At 36.7% G+C, this 18529-nt stretch overlaps 1 protein-coding gene across 1 annotated transcript; it reads right to left on the bottom strand.

Moving 5' to 3' along the window:
• LOC121321670 (homeobox protein vent1-like) lies at window positions 1-17905 on the bottom strand. The gene is made up of 3 exons (XM_041260660.1): window positions 17767-17905; window positions 10697-10903; window positions 1-521 (listed from the first exon to the last, which is right to left on the bottom strand). The coding sequence occupies exons 1-3, from the start codon at window positions 17903-17905 to the stop codon at window positions 1-3; spliced, it is 867 nt and encodes a 288-aa protein (XP_041116594.1).
• Window positions 17906-18529: the final 624 nt, after the last annotated feature.

Below are 18529 nucleotides of genomic sequence, written 5' to 3'. Positions count from 1 at the left end.
TCAATAGTGATATTGTGAAGCCAGCAGAAGATGGTGGAGTGGTTGCTGAGGGAATATAATTTGTTGCATAGGCACATGATGATTGAAGGATGGATAGAGACAGTGTGCTGGGTTGTCTGCTGTGTCAGTGAGAACTGCAAGCTGCTGCACCGGGTAGCTGAAGTGCTGGAGAGAAGAAACGGGCTGGTACATCACCCGAGGCAACAGAGCAGGGTTCAAGAAGTCGGGACGTAGATCTTGCACCTCACGCTTTAGTTTCATTCTTCGGTTCTGGAACCATGTTTTCACCTGAGTTTCAGAGAGATGTAGTTTTGCAGCCACTTTCAGTCTCTCAGAAGCACCCAAATACTTGTGCTTACTGAAGTTGTTCTCCAGTTTGTGAATCTGATCTGGTGTGAATTTTGTTCGCATTCTCCGGTTGACATTTGGTTCGCTTTCAACACCTTCTCCTTCTGGAGATGAGACATCAGATCGAACAGTTTCACTTTCATAACCAGATGACTCTCCGTTACTTTCTGAAACTAAACAAAGCAGAAAAAAGGGAAAGCAATTAGCAGGATACTTTAACAATCTATAGAAAGTGTATATTTGTACATCAGTTCTTAAAGAAAGTTGACCTCATTGACAATGTATCTGTATTTCATGCACCAAATTGTTGTATTCCTTTTCTTCACTCTGTAATGTTTATATATGTATGTTGCATATATTTCATAAGATGCTTTTAAAATTCTTGAGCATTTGGTTTTACAGTGGGGAATTATTAGACAACAAGTAATCATGCAATACTTACAGGTCATGGAAGAGGAGTGAAACAGGTGAGCAGGTGAATGTTGCCCGGGTTTTGCCGCCTCCATATCTTGCAAGCATTTCTTCATAATGTTTGCTTTTGGTTGTATAGATTCTTTGTGGTATGATGTGGGTGGACGAGGCTGAACCAAGCAAGGAATATGAGGTTTGAAAGTTGTTTCTGTGTTTTTTCTTGTACACTCCTGTTTAATCAACATGGTTTGGTGGCTTTGGGATAGCCACGCAATGGAATAAGCTTTCGTCATGTTTTCGGTCAAGAGGGTTCAAAACCTTGTGGGTCTTCAATTTGAAGGCTTCCACGGCAGCGACTCTTTATATAGACCTCCTCAGTGTGGACATTTGCATGTGCAAAGACCCATCAAAGTGGAGATCAAGAAGACATTGTGAATAATTAGGGTTAATATATGTAGCTATTGAACTTTTCACACATCCTGTGGATGTGTTAATGCCTGGCGCCTTGGTGTCTGTGGGAACCAAGGTAAACTGGAAGCAAATGTTGACATTGTCTGTTCATAAAGATACAGGGGGGGAAAAATTCAATTAAAATACCATATAATTACACTAAAATGTGAATTTTATAAACATTTTAGCAGTTAACCTATGAGACTTATTGTTTTTATATTTGTTAACTCGTGAAGTATTTGTGTATGGAGAACACCATTCCTTGCACAAAACTAAATGGTAGAGGTGTAACTAACAACGCATTTATTGCATATGAAAAGGCTTGCTTTTGTGAATGGATTTCATACAAAATATGCTACAAATGGTAGCAAAGTACTGTATTATAATATATTATGTGAAACACCGATGCACATTGCAGGATTAAAGTTAAATCTATACTCTTAAAATAGTGGGCAAGTTCGTCTACTGTCTATATTTTGTATTTGACATTTTCATATACAATAAATTGTAAATTTAAACTGTATCTGAAATATATATTTGGCTACTGTCAAAAAGTGGAAAGGTGACTACTAACCACAGGTCTGCTGTATCAGAACTGGGAATGGCCTGCTGATTTCTGTACTATTGCATTACTGGATGAGGTTCAGCAAGTGTTTGTATCGCTTGCTGACGATTTTGTTTTAGATTTGTGAAATCTAAACAGATACTTCCATTGGAATCCATGTCGATCTGTGTGCATGGAAAGATCTGAGACTTGTTTCTATATCACAAATGTATAAGTGCAAATATGAAAGGTCTTACAACAAGTTATCACCTCCAATTTCGAACACAGGTTTCTATATTTCATTTGAATTGAACTATGAAAGGTAGGCCTGTAAATGCCTTGCTCATTCTATATGGGTAAATGTACTGTAAACAGTATTGGAACTCCATCCATTATCATTAACCACTTAATCCTTTACAGGGTCGCGGTGAGCCGGAGCCTTACCTGACAGACAAGGGGCACTAGGCAGGACTACACCCTGGACGGGATGCCAGTCCATCGCAGGGCACCACACACACAGAGGGCAATTTAGAATGACCAATCACCCGGAACAGTATGTCTTTGGACTGTGGGAGGAAACCGGAGTACATGGAGAAAACCCATGCAGACATGATGAGAGCATGCAAACTCCACACAGACAGACCCCAAGGCCAGAATACTTGGCCCTGGGCCTCAAAAACCTCATTTGGGTACGTGGTGACTTACTGCAAACGTTTGACACAGTCTGTCAGGGTTCCAAGTCTTAACTTTGAAACCCTGGGACCACGACACTCCGACAATTTTTTTTTTTTTTTTAAAAAAATATATATATATATATATATATATATATATATATATATATATATATATATATATATATATATATATATATTTCAAGTTGAAATGTAATATCTACATTTTCTAAATAAACAGCACCAATAAACATTGTGTTGCCCATAATGTAAGTCTTATATTAAGAAAACAAGGGAAACTGTATTTCATGGGGAACTGGATTTGATACTACACTGGGAGCCAACAGGAATCTTAATTTTGTTGTGTTTCACCTTGTATTCTAATTGATTTTAATTGGAATGCTTAATAAAGGATCTTTAAAAAGTCAGAAAGGGGATATCCGCTGTCCCTAACAGCCAGCCATTATGGAAGCCACCTTTGTCTCCAATGTCTTTAGTAGCACAGTCTGTCCAGATGCATGCATTGTGCGTGGCGCTCGGCCATTTCACAATGGCATGAGATTATTGTTGCATCTAATCTGTACATTCATTGAGTGATACACTTTTTGACACACATAATGATATTCGTCAACACTAGGCTCTTTTATTTGAATGTGTGTACCATCCAGAGATATAATCACATTGGGAAAAGCACAGATGGAATGAAAACCTTTATTTATTGACTGTAATTCCCGTATGGGCCACAAATGTATTCAGCGTTTGTAAGGGCAGTAGTTACTTTCTCAATGGAGCGGCATACTGATGCCTTGCTCATGGCCTGAGTATCACCCAATACATTTTGGAAGGAAGCGTTGAGAGTACATGATGTATCTTTGTTTGTCTGCTCACATATGGCTCAGGTGAAGTGAAGTTGATGGATGTCCTCCCTCTTTTAATGGTACTTGGCTATTATATCCTCATTAACAGCTTGTCAAAGATGTTACTCACACATCTCTTACTGTAATTTGTGTGAGCCGATGCCCTTTCGTCATATGTCTGTAGATATCTTAGATACATCATCAGCATGATTTTCAAAAGGGGCAAAATAAGAACTAGGTTGCAAAGTGATTTCTAAAACTTGATTTTGGTCACTAAACATATGGCTTTCAAAGAGTTTAAAAGGCTGTGTCATTTATCCACCTGTTGAACCCTTAAAATTTAAATACCTTGATTTAAATACATAAATCAGGTGTTAAAAATAATTTTGCGAATTAGTTCTTATTTTCCCCCTTTGAAAATCAGACCCTAAGTGAGAAAACTAGGTGAGATTCACCTTTCAAATTTATAGGATGACAAATTTGGTCCAGATAAAATTTTAACTTTGTTCTATTTCACCTTTCGACATCGTATCAGATATGCATTCGTATGTTTATATAGAAACGAACCCCTGGACTTACACTTGACATTTATCTCCCTGAATGGGAAGTGCAGCAGCAATATAGGGTTCTCCTGAACGAGTGTCAGTTGTAAGCTCGGTTTTTAGGGGTGTATTCCACTGTACTTGTTTACTTTTCACATGAGAAAATGGTCTCAGAGAAAAATTGTCAGCAACAGGAGAACATATTCTAAAGACTGATTCCTCAATCGGCCAGAAAGACACAAAAAGACCATTTATTACATGCATTGTATCTCTACAACTAAGTAGGAGAATCCAAGCAAAATATTTATATATAATTTACCTTGTTATGTTTATTCCAATTATTGTTCTAAAAGTATTCTTTTTTTTGGACTGAGAGTTTAAAATTACTTGGTTTTTTGGTTCAAGTACCTTTTTTTTTTAACCTTTTTAAGGATTTACAGCTTTTTTGTGACTTTTGTTGCAGTGAAATCTAAACATACAATTTGCATATCATTATAGACACATCGACCTCACTGAGATAACAATCCTGCTTCTTTCTGGAGAACGTTAAATGCTTATCACTTGCAAATAAACCTCAAGCAACTGGCGCCTGATACTTAACGACTATTAGATCCAATGTGAGATCACCGCGGTAGTAGGACGATTCATGTCTCAAATCTCACCTCAGACACTGCACACGTTTGGTTTGTAGACAACTGCAATAAACAAACATCGCCACCAACATATAGTAACACATTTGTGTTAACTGACAAAAACCATACTTTACATTTTCAGCACCTTGTTTTTTTTGGACAGCACTATATTTCCCGTAAAGCTCTTATAATGTTTCCAGAATTTTGGCGTTACCATAACTTTTTTTTTTTTTCTTTACATTGTCAAAAGCCAGCTGCTATTGGATACAGTTATTTATTATATTAATACCAAGATAAAATAACACTAGTCTTTTATCATATTAACTTTAACATAGCATATACATTTATGGTCAGACTTGCGCTGAATGAATGCGAGTAATTTAAGTTGAAGATTCGCCAGCGGCGCCAAAGTAAAACTTACACAGCATGCCTTTTGAATATTTGTTTACTCTCCATTAACTTCGCTTTCAACTTCCAAGACAACGTAACGATAAGGAAACGTGTATACAATGCAGGAAGCAGTAGAAAGATTGCCCCGATTTCCATATCTCTAGACATTTAAATGAGTCTCCTCGACGAGAGCATGTCGCCGGTTAATCGCCGTCTTACATATAGTATATAGTGTACAGCAATTAAACAGTTGTATTAATAAACTCTGGATCCTGTCAGGACTGTAAGGTTTCCCACACTAAGACTATTTAGCATTTCAAATATCAGTTTCACTAGCTTTGAAGACGACCTGCATGAACATGGGTTTGATCGTTTTAGACTAGTTGGTTCACGCACAGCATGCGTGCTATTTAAACCATTAGGCGTGTTCTTTGATGAACAAAGCAATGATAATGAATAGTAAAGCAGGGATGGACTGCATTGGATGGTTATCAGTGGTTGGTGTTGGCGCTGCTTTTAATGGTATTACAGGTAGCAGCTCAACTCAATTTTCTTATATTGCACATTTTCTAAGGCATTATTGACACCACCCACTGGTTTCCAGTACAAACTCATATTTTGAAATATTAGACAAGATACAGATTGCGGTCATCCAAACAATGCCAGCCTAATTTGATTATATGGTATATTTAAGCACATTTTGTAGCGCTTATTTATCTAATTATGCAGTCAAAATTAAGTTAATTTAGCAAAGCCCATGTTTAATGAATAGCATGGAAATTCTTTCAATATCCACACACACACACACACACACACACACACACACACACACACACACACACACACACACACACACACACACACACACACACACACACACACACACACACACAAACATATAGAAAATTATTCCTGTTCTAGTGTAACCATCCATTCAAACAATTATGATTCTTGCATTTTAGGACTACAATCTAGTTTGACTTTAAGCAATTGATGTGTTGAAATATATTTTGCGGATTTCCCAAACTGGTGACTGCAGGTGTTAGCAGACGATCAATCCTCATTTCAACAGATCAAAGAACTCCATATCAGGATTTCACATCTTCTGCAATGCTTCATTATAAGTCAAATCATGTGTTCTAAATTAACAAATGGTGCAATATAATTGAATCGCATTGTAGTATATAATGTAAATCACTATCAATTTTAATATAAACATACATTTGTTTAATTATGTAACTTTTTTGTTTTATTTAAAGCAAATTCTATTCTGTTTTGTTGTACAGTCAACCAGCTGTTAACTTCATACTGACCACACATGATCTGTTGCACAAGTGTGATCAGAAAAAAAAAAAAAAATACAATAATAAAGTACTTCATGGCATTCTCTGTGCTAGTTTGGATGGCTTTACTTAGGTATGCAACAAAGTTAGTTAATATTTGTATTTGCATGAATGGCTGTTATAAGAAAAAAAAAGTATTGAACACTAGTTATTCAAAACTTTTAGACCTAAAGAGGCAATGTTATTTTTGTTTGGATGTCTTGTGCTCATTTTTTTATGTGTGTAAATAAAATATGATTTTAAAAGAGAGGGCATTGTTTAATAAATCAATCTAATTTGCAAATTATTTTTGTAACAGTTGCCCAGTTTATGCAAAACTACTTTATTACTACTTTAGGACATTTTTAAAAATCAGATATAATATCGACCAAAGCCTATGAAGTATAGCGAACAGTTAAGGTTGATGTCTGTTTACATTATAAATATCAAAATATTACTGAAAAAAAGTTAATATTTCTTTTGGTTTATGTGGTGCTATAGTTCCTAGTCCTATTTATGATAAGTGTATTTCTTTTTTTAACTTTTGAATGTACTGTGCATTTTTAAATGTTAAAAAAAATAAAATAACAACAATAATAAAAAATAAAACAGCAACATTTTCTACAACTTATTCACCAGTGGCTTAAACATATTACTGCTTGTCCCTAATTTTCATCTGACCCCTCAATCCACTGCCACAGTGAGCCCAGTCTAGAGGTATGCACACTAAACTATCTGAATCATAATCTTTTTAACAACTAGTTTTAATTATGTTGAGATTTTCCCACATTTAAATTGCACTGTGTGCTATACTGTACTGTACTTGCTCACACACAATCAAATAATTCAGTTTTTTTAGGGTTACACATGCACTTAATTTTAATACCACAATATGTTTTCTTTTTAAATTGTGTAAATCAAATCAATTTGATATTCTCCTAAACATTATTTATAGAATAATATTACTTTGGAGTAATATATATTAGTTTAGTATATATATATATATATATATATATATATATATATATATATGTATGTGTGTGTGTGTGTGTGTGTGTGTGTGTGTGTGTATGTATGTATATATATATATATATATATATATATACAGATAGATAGATATGTGTGTGTGTGTGTGTGTGTGTGTGTGTGTGTGTGTGTGTGTGTGTGTGTGTGGACGCATAAAAAATATGTAAAATAATCATAATAATAATTGTCACCACACCCTATGAAAAAAAGACACATTACGTCCTAAATAAATTTAGATAAGTAAATTACTTTACATCGGACGATTAATATATGTATGAACGTTTATATATAAGTCTTTGTAAACCACAAAATTTTCATTAATTAAATAATAATATAATAATTAATTATAATAATAATAATAATAATAATAATAAATAATAATAATAATAATATCACCTAATGGAAAATTGATGTTTTTGTTAGAATTTTTTACTAGTTTATACGTGTATTTTTCAATGAAAACTAAAAATAAAGATTACGTGTTTGTTTGGTTACCGTAATGTAAACAATTGCAATAGATTTTGGGTAATAAAAGTTTTTACCAGGTTGAACAGTGTTGAATCTTGTCGCTTTCCAAGTCCCGCTTTGTGGATTACCTCTGCCGCCCCATTTTCCCATGCCCTATGCCTCTTTACAGCTATTTCTCAAAGAGGTATAAGCATAGGAAAAAGGAACAACGAGCACAGCTCCCCATGAACTGTGAGTTTCTTATCTGGGAAAAAAAAAAAAAAAACAGCATTTTAAAACATGCAAACTTGAATTGAAGACTAATTCTAGTTTTTTTCTTTCTAGGAAAAATACTTTGCCTTTTAAATATAAAATAAGGAATTCTTCTCACATACCTTTGTACAGTACACTGTAAACTAAACTAATCTTTAACATGCATATATTAGTTGCTGTAAATCAGAGCTTTAAGAATGGAACATGAATCATATGCAACAGATTATAAACACGTTGCTATGTCATTTTAAGTAATTTTTTTGTCCTTAATATTACTTTTGTCTATAACATTATATTTCCACCACATACATCTAAAATGACAAATACTTATGAACCCAAGACACACCATAGGAAATAAAAGAAACATAATCTGAAAACATAAACTAAAATAAATAAATAACAACATCCAATAAAAAAAATAAATAAATACTGCTGCTGGTTAGAAAAATGCAGGTCCACCATATATTAAATTACTGTTTCATATGAATGTAAACAAAGTTTGGAAATAATATCAAAAGTTAAAAAGACTTACCATGTTAACAGGCTGGATGATCTCAATGTAACGCAGACTTCATCATCAGAATTTATCCTTTGCTAAAGACCTTGAAGATGTTTTAGCAACACAGTGTAGCTGTTTTCACAGCCTCTCTAATCAGCCCCCTTTTTGGCAAGGACTCCTGCTGCACCTGCAAGACCGCACATGAAAGCTGTTTTCAGCCAAAACCTATTAAACAGAGGAAAGAAACAGAGGAAAGAAACAAATATATTGCTTGCATTTTGGGAGTGATTGGCTAGCATCAGCTTTTGGCAATTCTAATTATGCAGTCAGATAGATAATGTCATACATTATCTTTTGTGTGTGTGTCTTCAGATGTCGGTGCAATCAAAATGGAGAGAACAGTAAAGAACTCTTAGTTCCAAAATGTTAAACGTTTCTTATCTCCCAGGGTCTTTCACAGGAGATATGAATGCTGCTGAGGCACCAAGGTCTGTGCACAGGGATAGCTGTTTCAGCAGAATCGCCACTCTCTGTTCACCATCAAGGACAGGGACCGTGTTTTGAAATAAATCAAATATAAACTAATGGACAGGGCACTGTTTTAAAATAAAAGGCTTTACTACTAACCAATGTTATAGTTTGTAAAAGTATATTGATGCATTAGCAAAATGTGTTGACTAGAACAACCAGGCAATCTGCCCACCTGGAAGGGTTGAGGACATGTTTTTATAGTGCTATGTTATAGTTGCCTGTTGTGCTATTATAATAGCCTTTGTGATAGTATATATTTTTTAATAAGAAGACCAGGTGTCCAGCACTTCCGAAAGTGAAAGCAGAGGCTAAGTGCACCGTGCTTCTACTGTGTAAGAGGCAGAAGTGGAGCAGTAACAACTCTATCTCCTATACACAGAGATTTCATTTTATTTTTATTTATTTATTTATTTTTTAACTTAGTCGTCTCCAATTTTTTACCCTGGTTTTCTCCCAAATTTAGTGTGCCCAATTATTATCTGTATTCCCGGCCCACCGCTTGCAACCCCCCCTCCAACTTGGGGAACAGAGGCTGGAGCACGCGTCCTCTGAAACATGCTCCTGCCAATCCATCATTTTTCGCACTGCAGATCCACAGAGAGGCCACCAGACCTATAGTGCCAGAGGACAACACAGATCTGGATGCTCCACTGCAAAACCACAGGCGCCCTATCGGCCACAGGGGTCACTGATTCGTAGACAGCTGTGGATTCCCCTGCTGACCTAAGCCCTCCCTACCTGGGCAGTTGCACTTGGCCAATTGTGTGCCGCCCCCTGGGAACTCCCAGTCATGGTCTGCTATGACATAGCCTGGACTCGAACCTGCGATCCCCAGCTATAGGACACATCCTGCACTCCACATACCTTTGCTGGATGCACCATTTGGGAGCCCCGTTACATGGGAATTTTATATGAATAATTAATGTAACACATGTTCAGTGTAGCTACAGTGATCATTTCAACCCCTGAACTTGATGGTCTTTCACTTGTGTTTAATGTATTCTACAACTTCTCAAATTTTTATAAGTCAAAATGGCAGTGGTTGTAGACTGTCTTGAATTTGTATGACTAAAGGCACATCTGAGATGTTGGGGGTCAGATTCAGTAGTTTGGTGGGTTATTATTTTAGTGTGGGGTATGAAAGTCTTGTTGCGCGAGTTTAATAACAAAATAACAGTTTTAGGCAAACAAAACACTTTGTAAAACAAAATGGTACAGTGGCCAAACCAGACACGGAACACACAAATATCGTGCTGGTTTATATCCAGCACGAATAACAATTGTATTTGGTGTTTTTACTTCACCTCCTGACTCTCGTTCCACCACTGAACACACCAACCTCGATCAGCCAAAGCTGCAGGTTATTATAAATGTAACCATCTCCAAATCAGTAATACATTAATCAAACTGGAGACAGTCACATTCTGCATGAATTTAGCATGGATGGGGAATTTTAACTCCATTCATGCTGTCAAACAAAAATAAAAAAAAAACTTTGTGTTTTAACACACTTAAACAATACCTTTTTAAATAATAATGACACACCAATACAAAATAATACACATACACACAAGAGGAGGTTGTAAAACATCACATAAGCCCTTCTCTTGGGCTCCAGCCCCAGAATTTAGGGAAGTGCAACTGCTGCTGCTGGACATAACAAAGCCCTGGGTAAGGACAAGCAGGTTTCCCTGGGCATGATGTCCTGGCTTCCCCAGGCAATGGTGAACTGGCCTTCCAGGCGATGGCATACAGGCATCCCTGGGCGGTGCAGAACAGGCCAACCTGGGCATTATAGGCTCGGCCTCACTGGGCATTGCAGTCTCTGCAAACCTAGGCATTGCAGGCTCAGCAGCCCTAGGCGTTGCAGGACAGGACAGGAGTTGACCCTCGGGAGGTAGCTTCAGCTCCTGTGGTGGTGGAGATGAGCGCAACAGATGGTCTTCCTCTGGTGGAAGTGCTATTGCGTGAGTTTAATAACAAAATAACAGTTTTAGACAAACAAAACACTTGTAAAACAAAACACTTTGTAAAATAAAACGGCAAGATGGCCAAAACAGACAGACAAGCAGACACGGAACACACAAGTATTGCACTGGTGTATATCCAGCACGAATAGCAATTGTATTTGTTGTTTATACTTCACCTCCTGAGTCATTCCACCTCTGAACACACCAACCTTATTCAGCCAAAGCTGCAGGTTTTTATATATGTGACCATCTCCAAATCAGTAATAAATTAATGAACCAGAAGACGATCACATTCTGCGTCAGTTTAGCATGGATTGGGAATTTTAACCCCATTCATGCTGTCAAACAAAAATAACAAAACATTGTCTTTTTACACACGTAAACAATAACTTTTAAATAATAACACACCAATACAAAATAATACACATACACACAGGGTGGGGTGTACCCTGTCACAGATACAATTTGCATAACAAAGTAATAAATTAAAGAGCATGCTACATAACCACAGGGGATTTTTCTTTTTTTACAGTTCACAGTAGAAGAGTAGCACCTCATTAAAGAATGGTTAAAAGGTGTTGTGTTTGCAGCGTGTAACTCTTTGGTAAGCTACAATAGAAACATTAGTACAAGAATTCTGACATTCTTATGAAAATTAATTGAAGAACTGACTATGCATCAGACTCCTAATCCACACCAATACCAAACTCTTAGCTGTGTTTCTGATTTGCTTTAGTGTAAAGTGTGGACCTTCAGGTTGAGATCATCATATAATAATTCAGTTGACCTTATAGGGGAAATAAGATTTATGCCAAAAAGCGTACCAGCAGTTGTTTGAAACAAAGTATGAACCTCCTTATCAGATGAAAACCTTAACATCCTCTTTCACAATTATTTTGCTTTTCTAATATAGGAATAATTTTTAGGATTTTGTTTTGCATCCCAAAACAAAATCACATTTCTACATCTCTTTTGGCCTTCATTTTAACCTGCTTCAGGATACTCCTATATTTTTCCCAAAGTTGTGTTCTCCCTTCTCTCTTGTAAACCATAGATAACTTATTTTATTTTGTATTGATCTATTTAACCATCTTGGTGACTCTTATTTTAGGTATATACTTGTACTGTATGTCTTCATCATACTTTCCATTTGCCCTGCCCTGTCTTTATCTCTCAGTTCCTGTCTTGTCCCTTCAAAGTTAGACTTTCTGAAATTGTACACTTTTGTTTGTGCAAGATTTTGCCTAGAGTCCCAGTTCATTTCAAATTGAATTATGTTGTGATCACTTGACCCTAGTGGTTCTACTACTTCTGTATTACATAGCATGTCCTGGTTGTTTGTGAACACCGCATCTGAAATTGCATGTCAGTTTTTTGACACACTTGTTCAGGCAGCACTGTAGCACTGTTTGCGTATAACTCAGATTTTTTATTTTATTTTAGGTAGCACTGTTTTTGTAAGAAGAAGCAACTAATTATCTATCCAGGGTTACTAAAGTAACAAAATAGTCTTCGGTAGCCTCGCCAAGGGGGTGGCAGTCAAACTGCTCCACTGCTTACCCCTGGCTCAGAGATATCAATTTAATGATTAAAGGCAATACCAAGTGCTTTGAAAGTTGAGACAGAGTACAATTGCAAGCAAGTCAAAATGTTATGATACTTGCTTATGTGATAGGTACATGCTGATTTAACCCTGGATAGATTGTCCATTTTGTTCATGTTCCCAGTTACCATTTCAGAAGTAGTGACACACATTATTTACCACAACACTAGCTTCCTTTTCTTATCGATTGTACTATCACTAGGTGGCAGTCCTCTACTGCATTTTTTACTAAACAAGTTCAGCTATCAGGTTGCATCTCCATCGCAGGCTCGTCTGAGATTTTTTGGGATGTTGCAGATCTATGTTCAAACAAAACCATGGGCAGACTGAGAAGTATTCTGCAAACCTATTAATTTGGTTATAACTGTGATACTCAATTATTCTTGAGTTTGTAAACTTCAAGCTACTGTATAGACCTATAATTGACAGAGCTCCCCAATGTAGACAGATGCTTTATATATAGTAAAGTTTTGCGACTGTGCTTATAGTACACTAGAGATAAACAAAATTGTTGCATCATTCATAGCAAAACTCATTACTACTGATTAACCTCTCAATAAAGTATGATCTTATTCTGGCTTTTCACACCAATAAATCACTAGAGAACAAGCTGTTGTAATAGTATAACAGCTAACATTTTAATAGACTACAGGGATACCATTATCACCTTACTAAAAGTTTACCATTGCTTTTTTAAACTGTGATTTCAGTTACCGTATTTCTCCCTTTTTCGTATAATGCATTTACTATAATGATTTACCATGGTTATCCACAACATTTTACAATGGGTCTTTCTGATTTACCAGACTGTCTGACGCAGTCTCAATGGTTGAAAATTAGTTACTGGTAAATAATATTCTAAGCAGAATATTAAGCTATGCAAAGTTTCAGACAGGAAACTCTAAATTGATCTGAAAATATGATAACTGTGTTGCCAAATCTCGGCAACCATCACAAAAAGCCTATCAGACAATTTATATCCACCTTTATCCAGTGTCAGCTACTAATAGTAATCAAGAAGGGTACAGTTAACTATCTTTACAGCCTTTGTCGTGGCAAGAGTTTACCCCCCCCCCCCCCCCCCCCCAGCTTCCACCTTATTTTCAACCTCGCCTCCCTCCCTATCTCTCAACACAGGAGAAGAAGGCTGAGTGCCAAAACCAAAATCAAAATTCTGTGACACAAAATTATGTAAACTGTTATTATTGTCAAAAAATAAAATGTTTTAAATTGCAACTTTCTCCTGACTGAAGCAGTAAAAAAGTAGTTCCCACATCACAAAAACAACCCCACCCATACATGGTGACAAAGCTACAAGTTGCAATTCATGTAGGCATTTAGGGCAAGTTTGGAACTCTTTAAAACAAAATCTGCTAGTCTACTAAGTTACAAGCAGATGCATTTATTTGTTTATATGTAATATGCAACAAGAATTATATAGTTTACGAGCCAAATTCTCCACTCAGACACACGCTTGTCTCTTCTCTAGTTATGAGTGGCATGTCTATTAGCCAATCATATACTTCCCTTTCTTCTGATGGCTTGCCGGTTTTAGCCAAGCAGACACATGTGCCCTACAACATTGATGACCTTGGAGGCTAATACTGGTGAGAAGTGAAGCGCAGTCTAGAAGGAGATAGCAAAAATTATTCATTTACATTTTAATACATTTTTAAAATTCTAATTAAGAGCACTGCTTGCAGAAATACAGCGGAGTAAAGTACCTTGCTCTGGAACTAAAGTTTGGCTGAATTAATCTGTTAAGAAGATATGAAAAGTGTTCTCAATCAGAATACAATAATAAGATTCTTCTGCTGCTGGGGGCTTAAGGGGACCGCAAGTCCATTTTCCAGTTGTTGTTGTGTGTGTGTTCTTGCCAACAGCCACTACTGTTTATTGACACCAAGCTTGCTTAAAAAAGTTAATTTCTGGCAATGATGTTTGTCAATTGATAGTGAACCATGTGTCCTTCAAAGAAAATAAATTGAGGTTTTTCTTAAACATTGTACTTGCAACCAGGCTATGCAAACTGGCTTTAACAGCATAACTTTGAGATGAGCTCTGAAGATGTGTTCCATGATAGCACAGTTGTTTTTATTTGACATCTTGTCCTGCTCTTACAGACAAGTCTCCCCACAGTTATCAAACTGTATTTTATCTAATGGAAAACAAATAAGTGAAAACCCAACTTGCATGATGAATTTAAGGGCCAAAAATCCATGCGAATTTAAATGACTATAATACAGTGTGTGTGTGTGTGTGTGTGTGTATATATATATATATATATATATATAATATATATATATATATATATATATATATATATATATATATATATATATATATATATACATACATACACACAGTGCCTTGCAAAAGTATTCAGACCCCTGACCAATTCACTCATATTACTGAATTACAAATGGTACATTGAAATTTCGTTCTGTTCGATATTTTTTTTTAAAACACTTAAACTCAAAATCAATTATTGTAAGGTGACATTGGTTTTATGTTGGGAAATATTTTTAAGAAAAATAAAAAACTGAAATATCTTGCTTGCATAAGTATTCAACCCCCACATATTAATATTTGGTAGAGCCACCTTTCGCTGCAATAACAGCTTTAAGTCTTTTGGGGTAAGTATGTACCAGCTTTGCACACAGTGTCGGAGTGATTTTGGCCCATTCTTCTTGGCAGATTTGCTCCAGGTTGTTCAGGTTGGTTGGACAACGCTTGTGGAATGCAATTTTCAAATAGTGCCACAGATTCTCAATGGGATTGAGATCAGGACTTTGACTGGGCCACTGTAGGACATTCACCTTTTTGTTCTTGAGCCACTCCAATGTTGCTTTGGCCTTGTGCTTGGGATCATTGTCCTGCTGAAAGGTGAATTTCCTCCCAAGCTTCAGTTTTTTAGCGGACTGAAGCAGATTCTCTTGCAGTATTTTCCTGTATTTTGCTCCATCCATTCTTCCTTCAATTGCAACAAGATGCCCAGTCCCTGCTGATGAGAAGCATCCCCACAGCATGATGCTGCCACCACCATAATTCACTGTAGGAATGGTGTGTCTTGAGGCATGGGTAGTGTTAGGTTTGCGCTACACATAGAGTTTTGGCCAAAAGCTCTATCTTGGTCTCATCTGACCACAAAACCTTTTCCCACATCGCAGCTGGGTCACTCTCATGCTTTCTGGCAAACTCCAGACATGCTTTCAGATGATACTTTTTGAGTAACGGTTTCTTTCTTGCCACCCTCCCGTACAGGCCAGTGTTATGCAGAGCTCTTGATATGGTTGACTGGTGCACCATTACTCCACTCCCAGCCACTGAACTCTGTAGCTCCTTCAAAGGGATTGTTGGCCTATTTGTGGCTTCTCTCACAAGTCTCCTTGTTTGAGCTCTGCGTTTTGAGGGATGGCCATTTCTTGGCAGTGCCTGGGTGGTGTGATGCAGCTTCCACTTCCTGATTATTGATCCAACTATGCTCACTGGGATATCCAATCACTTGGATATTATTTTGTACCCTTTCCCTAATCTATGCATTTGTATTACTTTATCTCTAACTTCTGTAGAATGCTCTTTGGTCTTCATTTTCCTTCAGATTCACAGCCTTACCAATGATCCTTCAACAGTGGGGTTTTTATCCAGAAAATGTGACAGCAACTTTAATGGTTCACAGGTGGAGGCCAATGGTAAAGTAATTGTGCCCTGGTTAGGGCAATTTCTTTCATCGTTGCAAACTGGGAGCTTCCACAGCACCGGGATTGAATACTTATGCAAGCAAAATATTTCAGTTTTTAAATTTTTTTTTAAATATTTCCCAACATAAAACCAATGTCACCTTACAATAATTGATTCTGAATTTCAGTGCTTAAAAATAAAATATCAAACAGAACAAAATTTCAATGTACCATTTGTAATTCAGTAATATGAGAGAATTGGTCAGTTGTCTGAATACTTTTGCAAGGCACTGTATATATATATATATATATATATATATATATATATATATATATATATATATATATATATATATATATATATTATATATATAGCTATTAAAATAACAGCTGGTTTACACTACTGGTATTGCCAGCTACTGCCCTTGATGTTACACTATCTCAAAAAAAAATCAATACACTGCATAGCAGAGAATTTTCTGATGGGTTAGTAAAAGGAACAGCAGTTTGACAGTAAAACAATCCTGAATAAAGGTTATTCTTAAATGTCACTAAAAAAATGTCCTTGTAATAAGGTCTTGTTTAAATTCCTCCTTGTTAAATGGATATATATATAAACCCTCACTATAATGAACCTCTTAGGATTCAAGCTTTTTGTTCATTATATGAAGGTGTGCGTTATAGCAAAAGGAAAATCAAAATGAATGATAGATTGGAGTAAATTCATGAGATGATTGTTATATAAAGAGAATTTCATGTACCCGTTAGTCTCATGTATGCAGTATTCTGCCTTTGCTTTATCCAATTCGTTAAAGAATTAAAACGCAGTACAAAAACCAAAAAATCCCAAAAAATCTCCAAAGTATTCCTACCCTTTGATGCTATGATAGTATTGTGTACAAAGTGCTAGAAATGTCAATATGATAATACAGAGCCTAATTCTAGAAAAGTATAAAAGATGTTTGATTGTAGGTGAACATTCTTAGAGAGTATACAAGGGTTAGGCTGAAGATGATTGCTGTCTTTACCAATAAGTCAATATGGGAAAAAGTAAAGAACTATCTCAAGACCTTAGGCAGAAAACTATTTATTGTCATAAAGCTGGAGAAGGATACAAGAATATTTCCCAGCATTTGAGTATCCCAATTTCAAGTATTGTTACTATTATCAAGAAGTACAAGACTCATGGTGCTGTCACAATGTTCCCTCGGTCTGGAAAAAAGAAGGTTGTTTCACCAAGAACAAGTTAAAAAATTGTGAAGAAGTTTAATAACAATTCGAGATTGACTATTAAAGATATTCAAAGTGAATTGGCTGCAAGTGGAATGGGGGTTTATTATATATATAGTAACAACCCGTGCCCTCGGAAGGTAAAGCAGAAGACGGAGACACTTTTTCAGGTGCAACAAATAAACCAATTTATTGGTTAAAATTCACAACGGTCCCTGTTACGGCTGAGACCACGCCACAAAAACAATAAACCACCCTTCCTCACTCAACTCCCCCGCTCTCTCTCTATTCTACTCCTGGCTCCGTTCTCTCACCCTGACTCACACAGGCCCTATCTCACAGGCCATCTCTCCCCTGGGCTTCGCGGTCACAACGCGGCAGGATTCCGTGGCTAGCCCCTCTCCAAGCCTGAACCCCACACCCCATTCTATCTCTGGTCCTGCAGCTAGCCTCCTCTCCGCGCCTGGACCGATCTCCATCTACCACTCCCATTCCTGCTGCTCTCACTCTGCACCTCCTGACTCCCTCTCAAACTCCAGTACTTATATCTCCCCCTGCTGCTCCCACCTACTCTACCGACTAACCAACTATCCCTGCTCCTTTCCCTATTCTGAGTGATGGCAGAAGGTTGGTCTGCTTCCAAGGTGGCACCTTGAACAGTACATGTAACATGCACAGCACAAGACAGACAAGACAAACAAACGGGACAACATACAAGTCCACCAGACAAAAGTGCGCGTCAGAATTCCATTTCTGTGGGTCTACCAACAAACGTGATCGCTTGTTTATATATATATATATATATATATATATTAATATATATATATAATATTATATATAATGTGGGCGGGTAGGTGCCAGGTGCAAGGTACTTAAGGAGAGCAGTCAGTCGAAGAAAACAGACAGTAGTTTCCAAAACAAAGCAAGTCTTTATTCCAGTATTCTATACAGCTGGCTCTTATATTGCAATGTCCAAAAGAAAATAAACAGTTCAAACAAGGTTTCGAACAAAAACCAAACCACCAAAGCAAAATTGCTGATGTAAACCAACCGGACCAATAACCCCATCCAGTTGGTGAATAGGTAATTCCACCTGGGTTTTG

The sequence above is a fragment of the Polyodon spathula genome, chromosome 10 (assembly GCF_017654505.1).
Source record: "Polyodon spathula isolate WHYD16114869_AA chromosome 10, ASM1765450v1, whole genome shotgun sequence".
Lineage (NCBI taxonomy): Eukaryota > Metazoa > Chordata > Actinopteri > Acipenseriformes > Polyodontidae > Polyodon > Polyodon spathula.
This window is presented reverse-complemented; position numbering and strand designations above follow the sequence as displayed.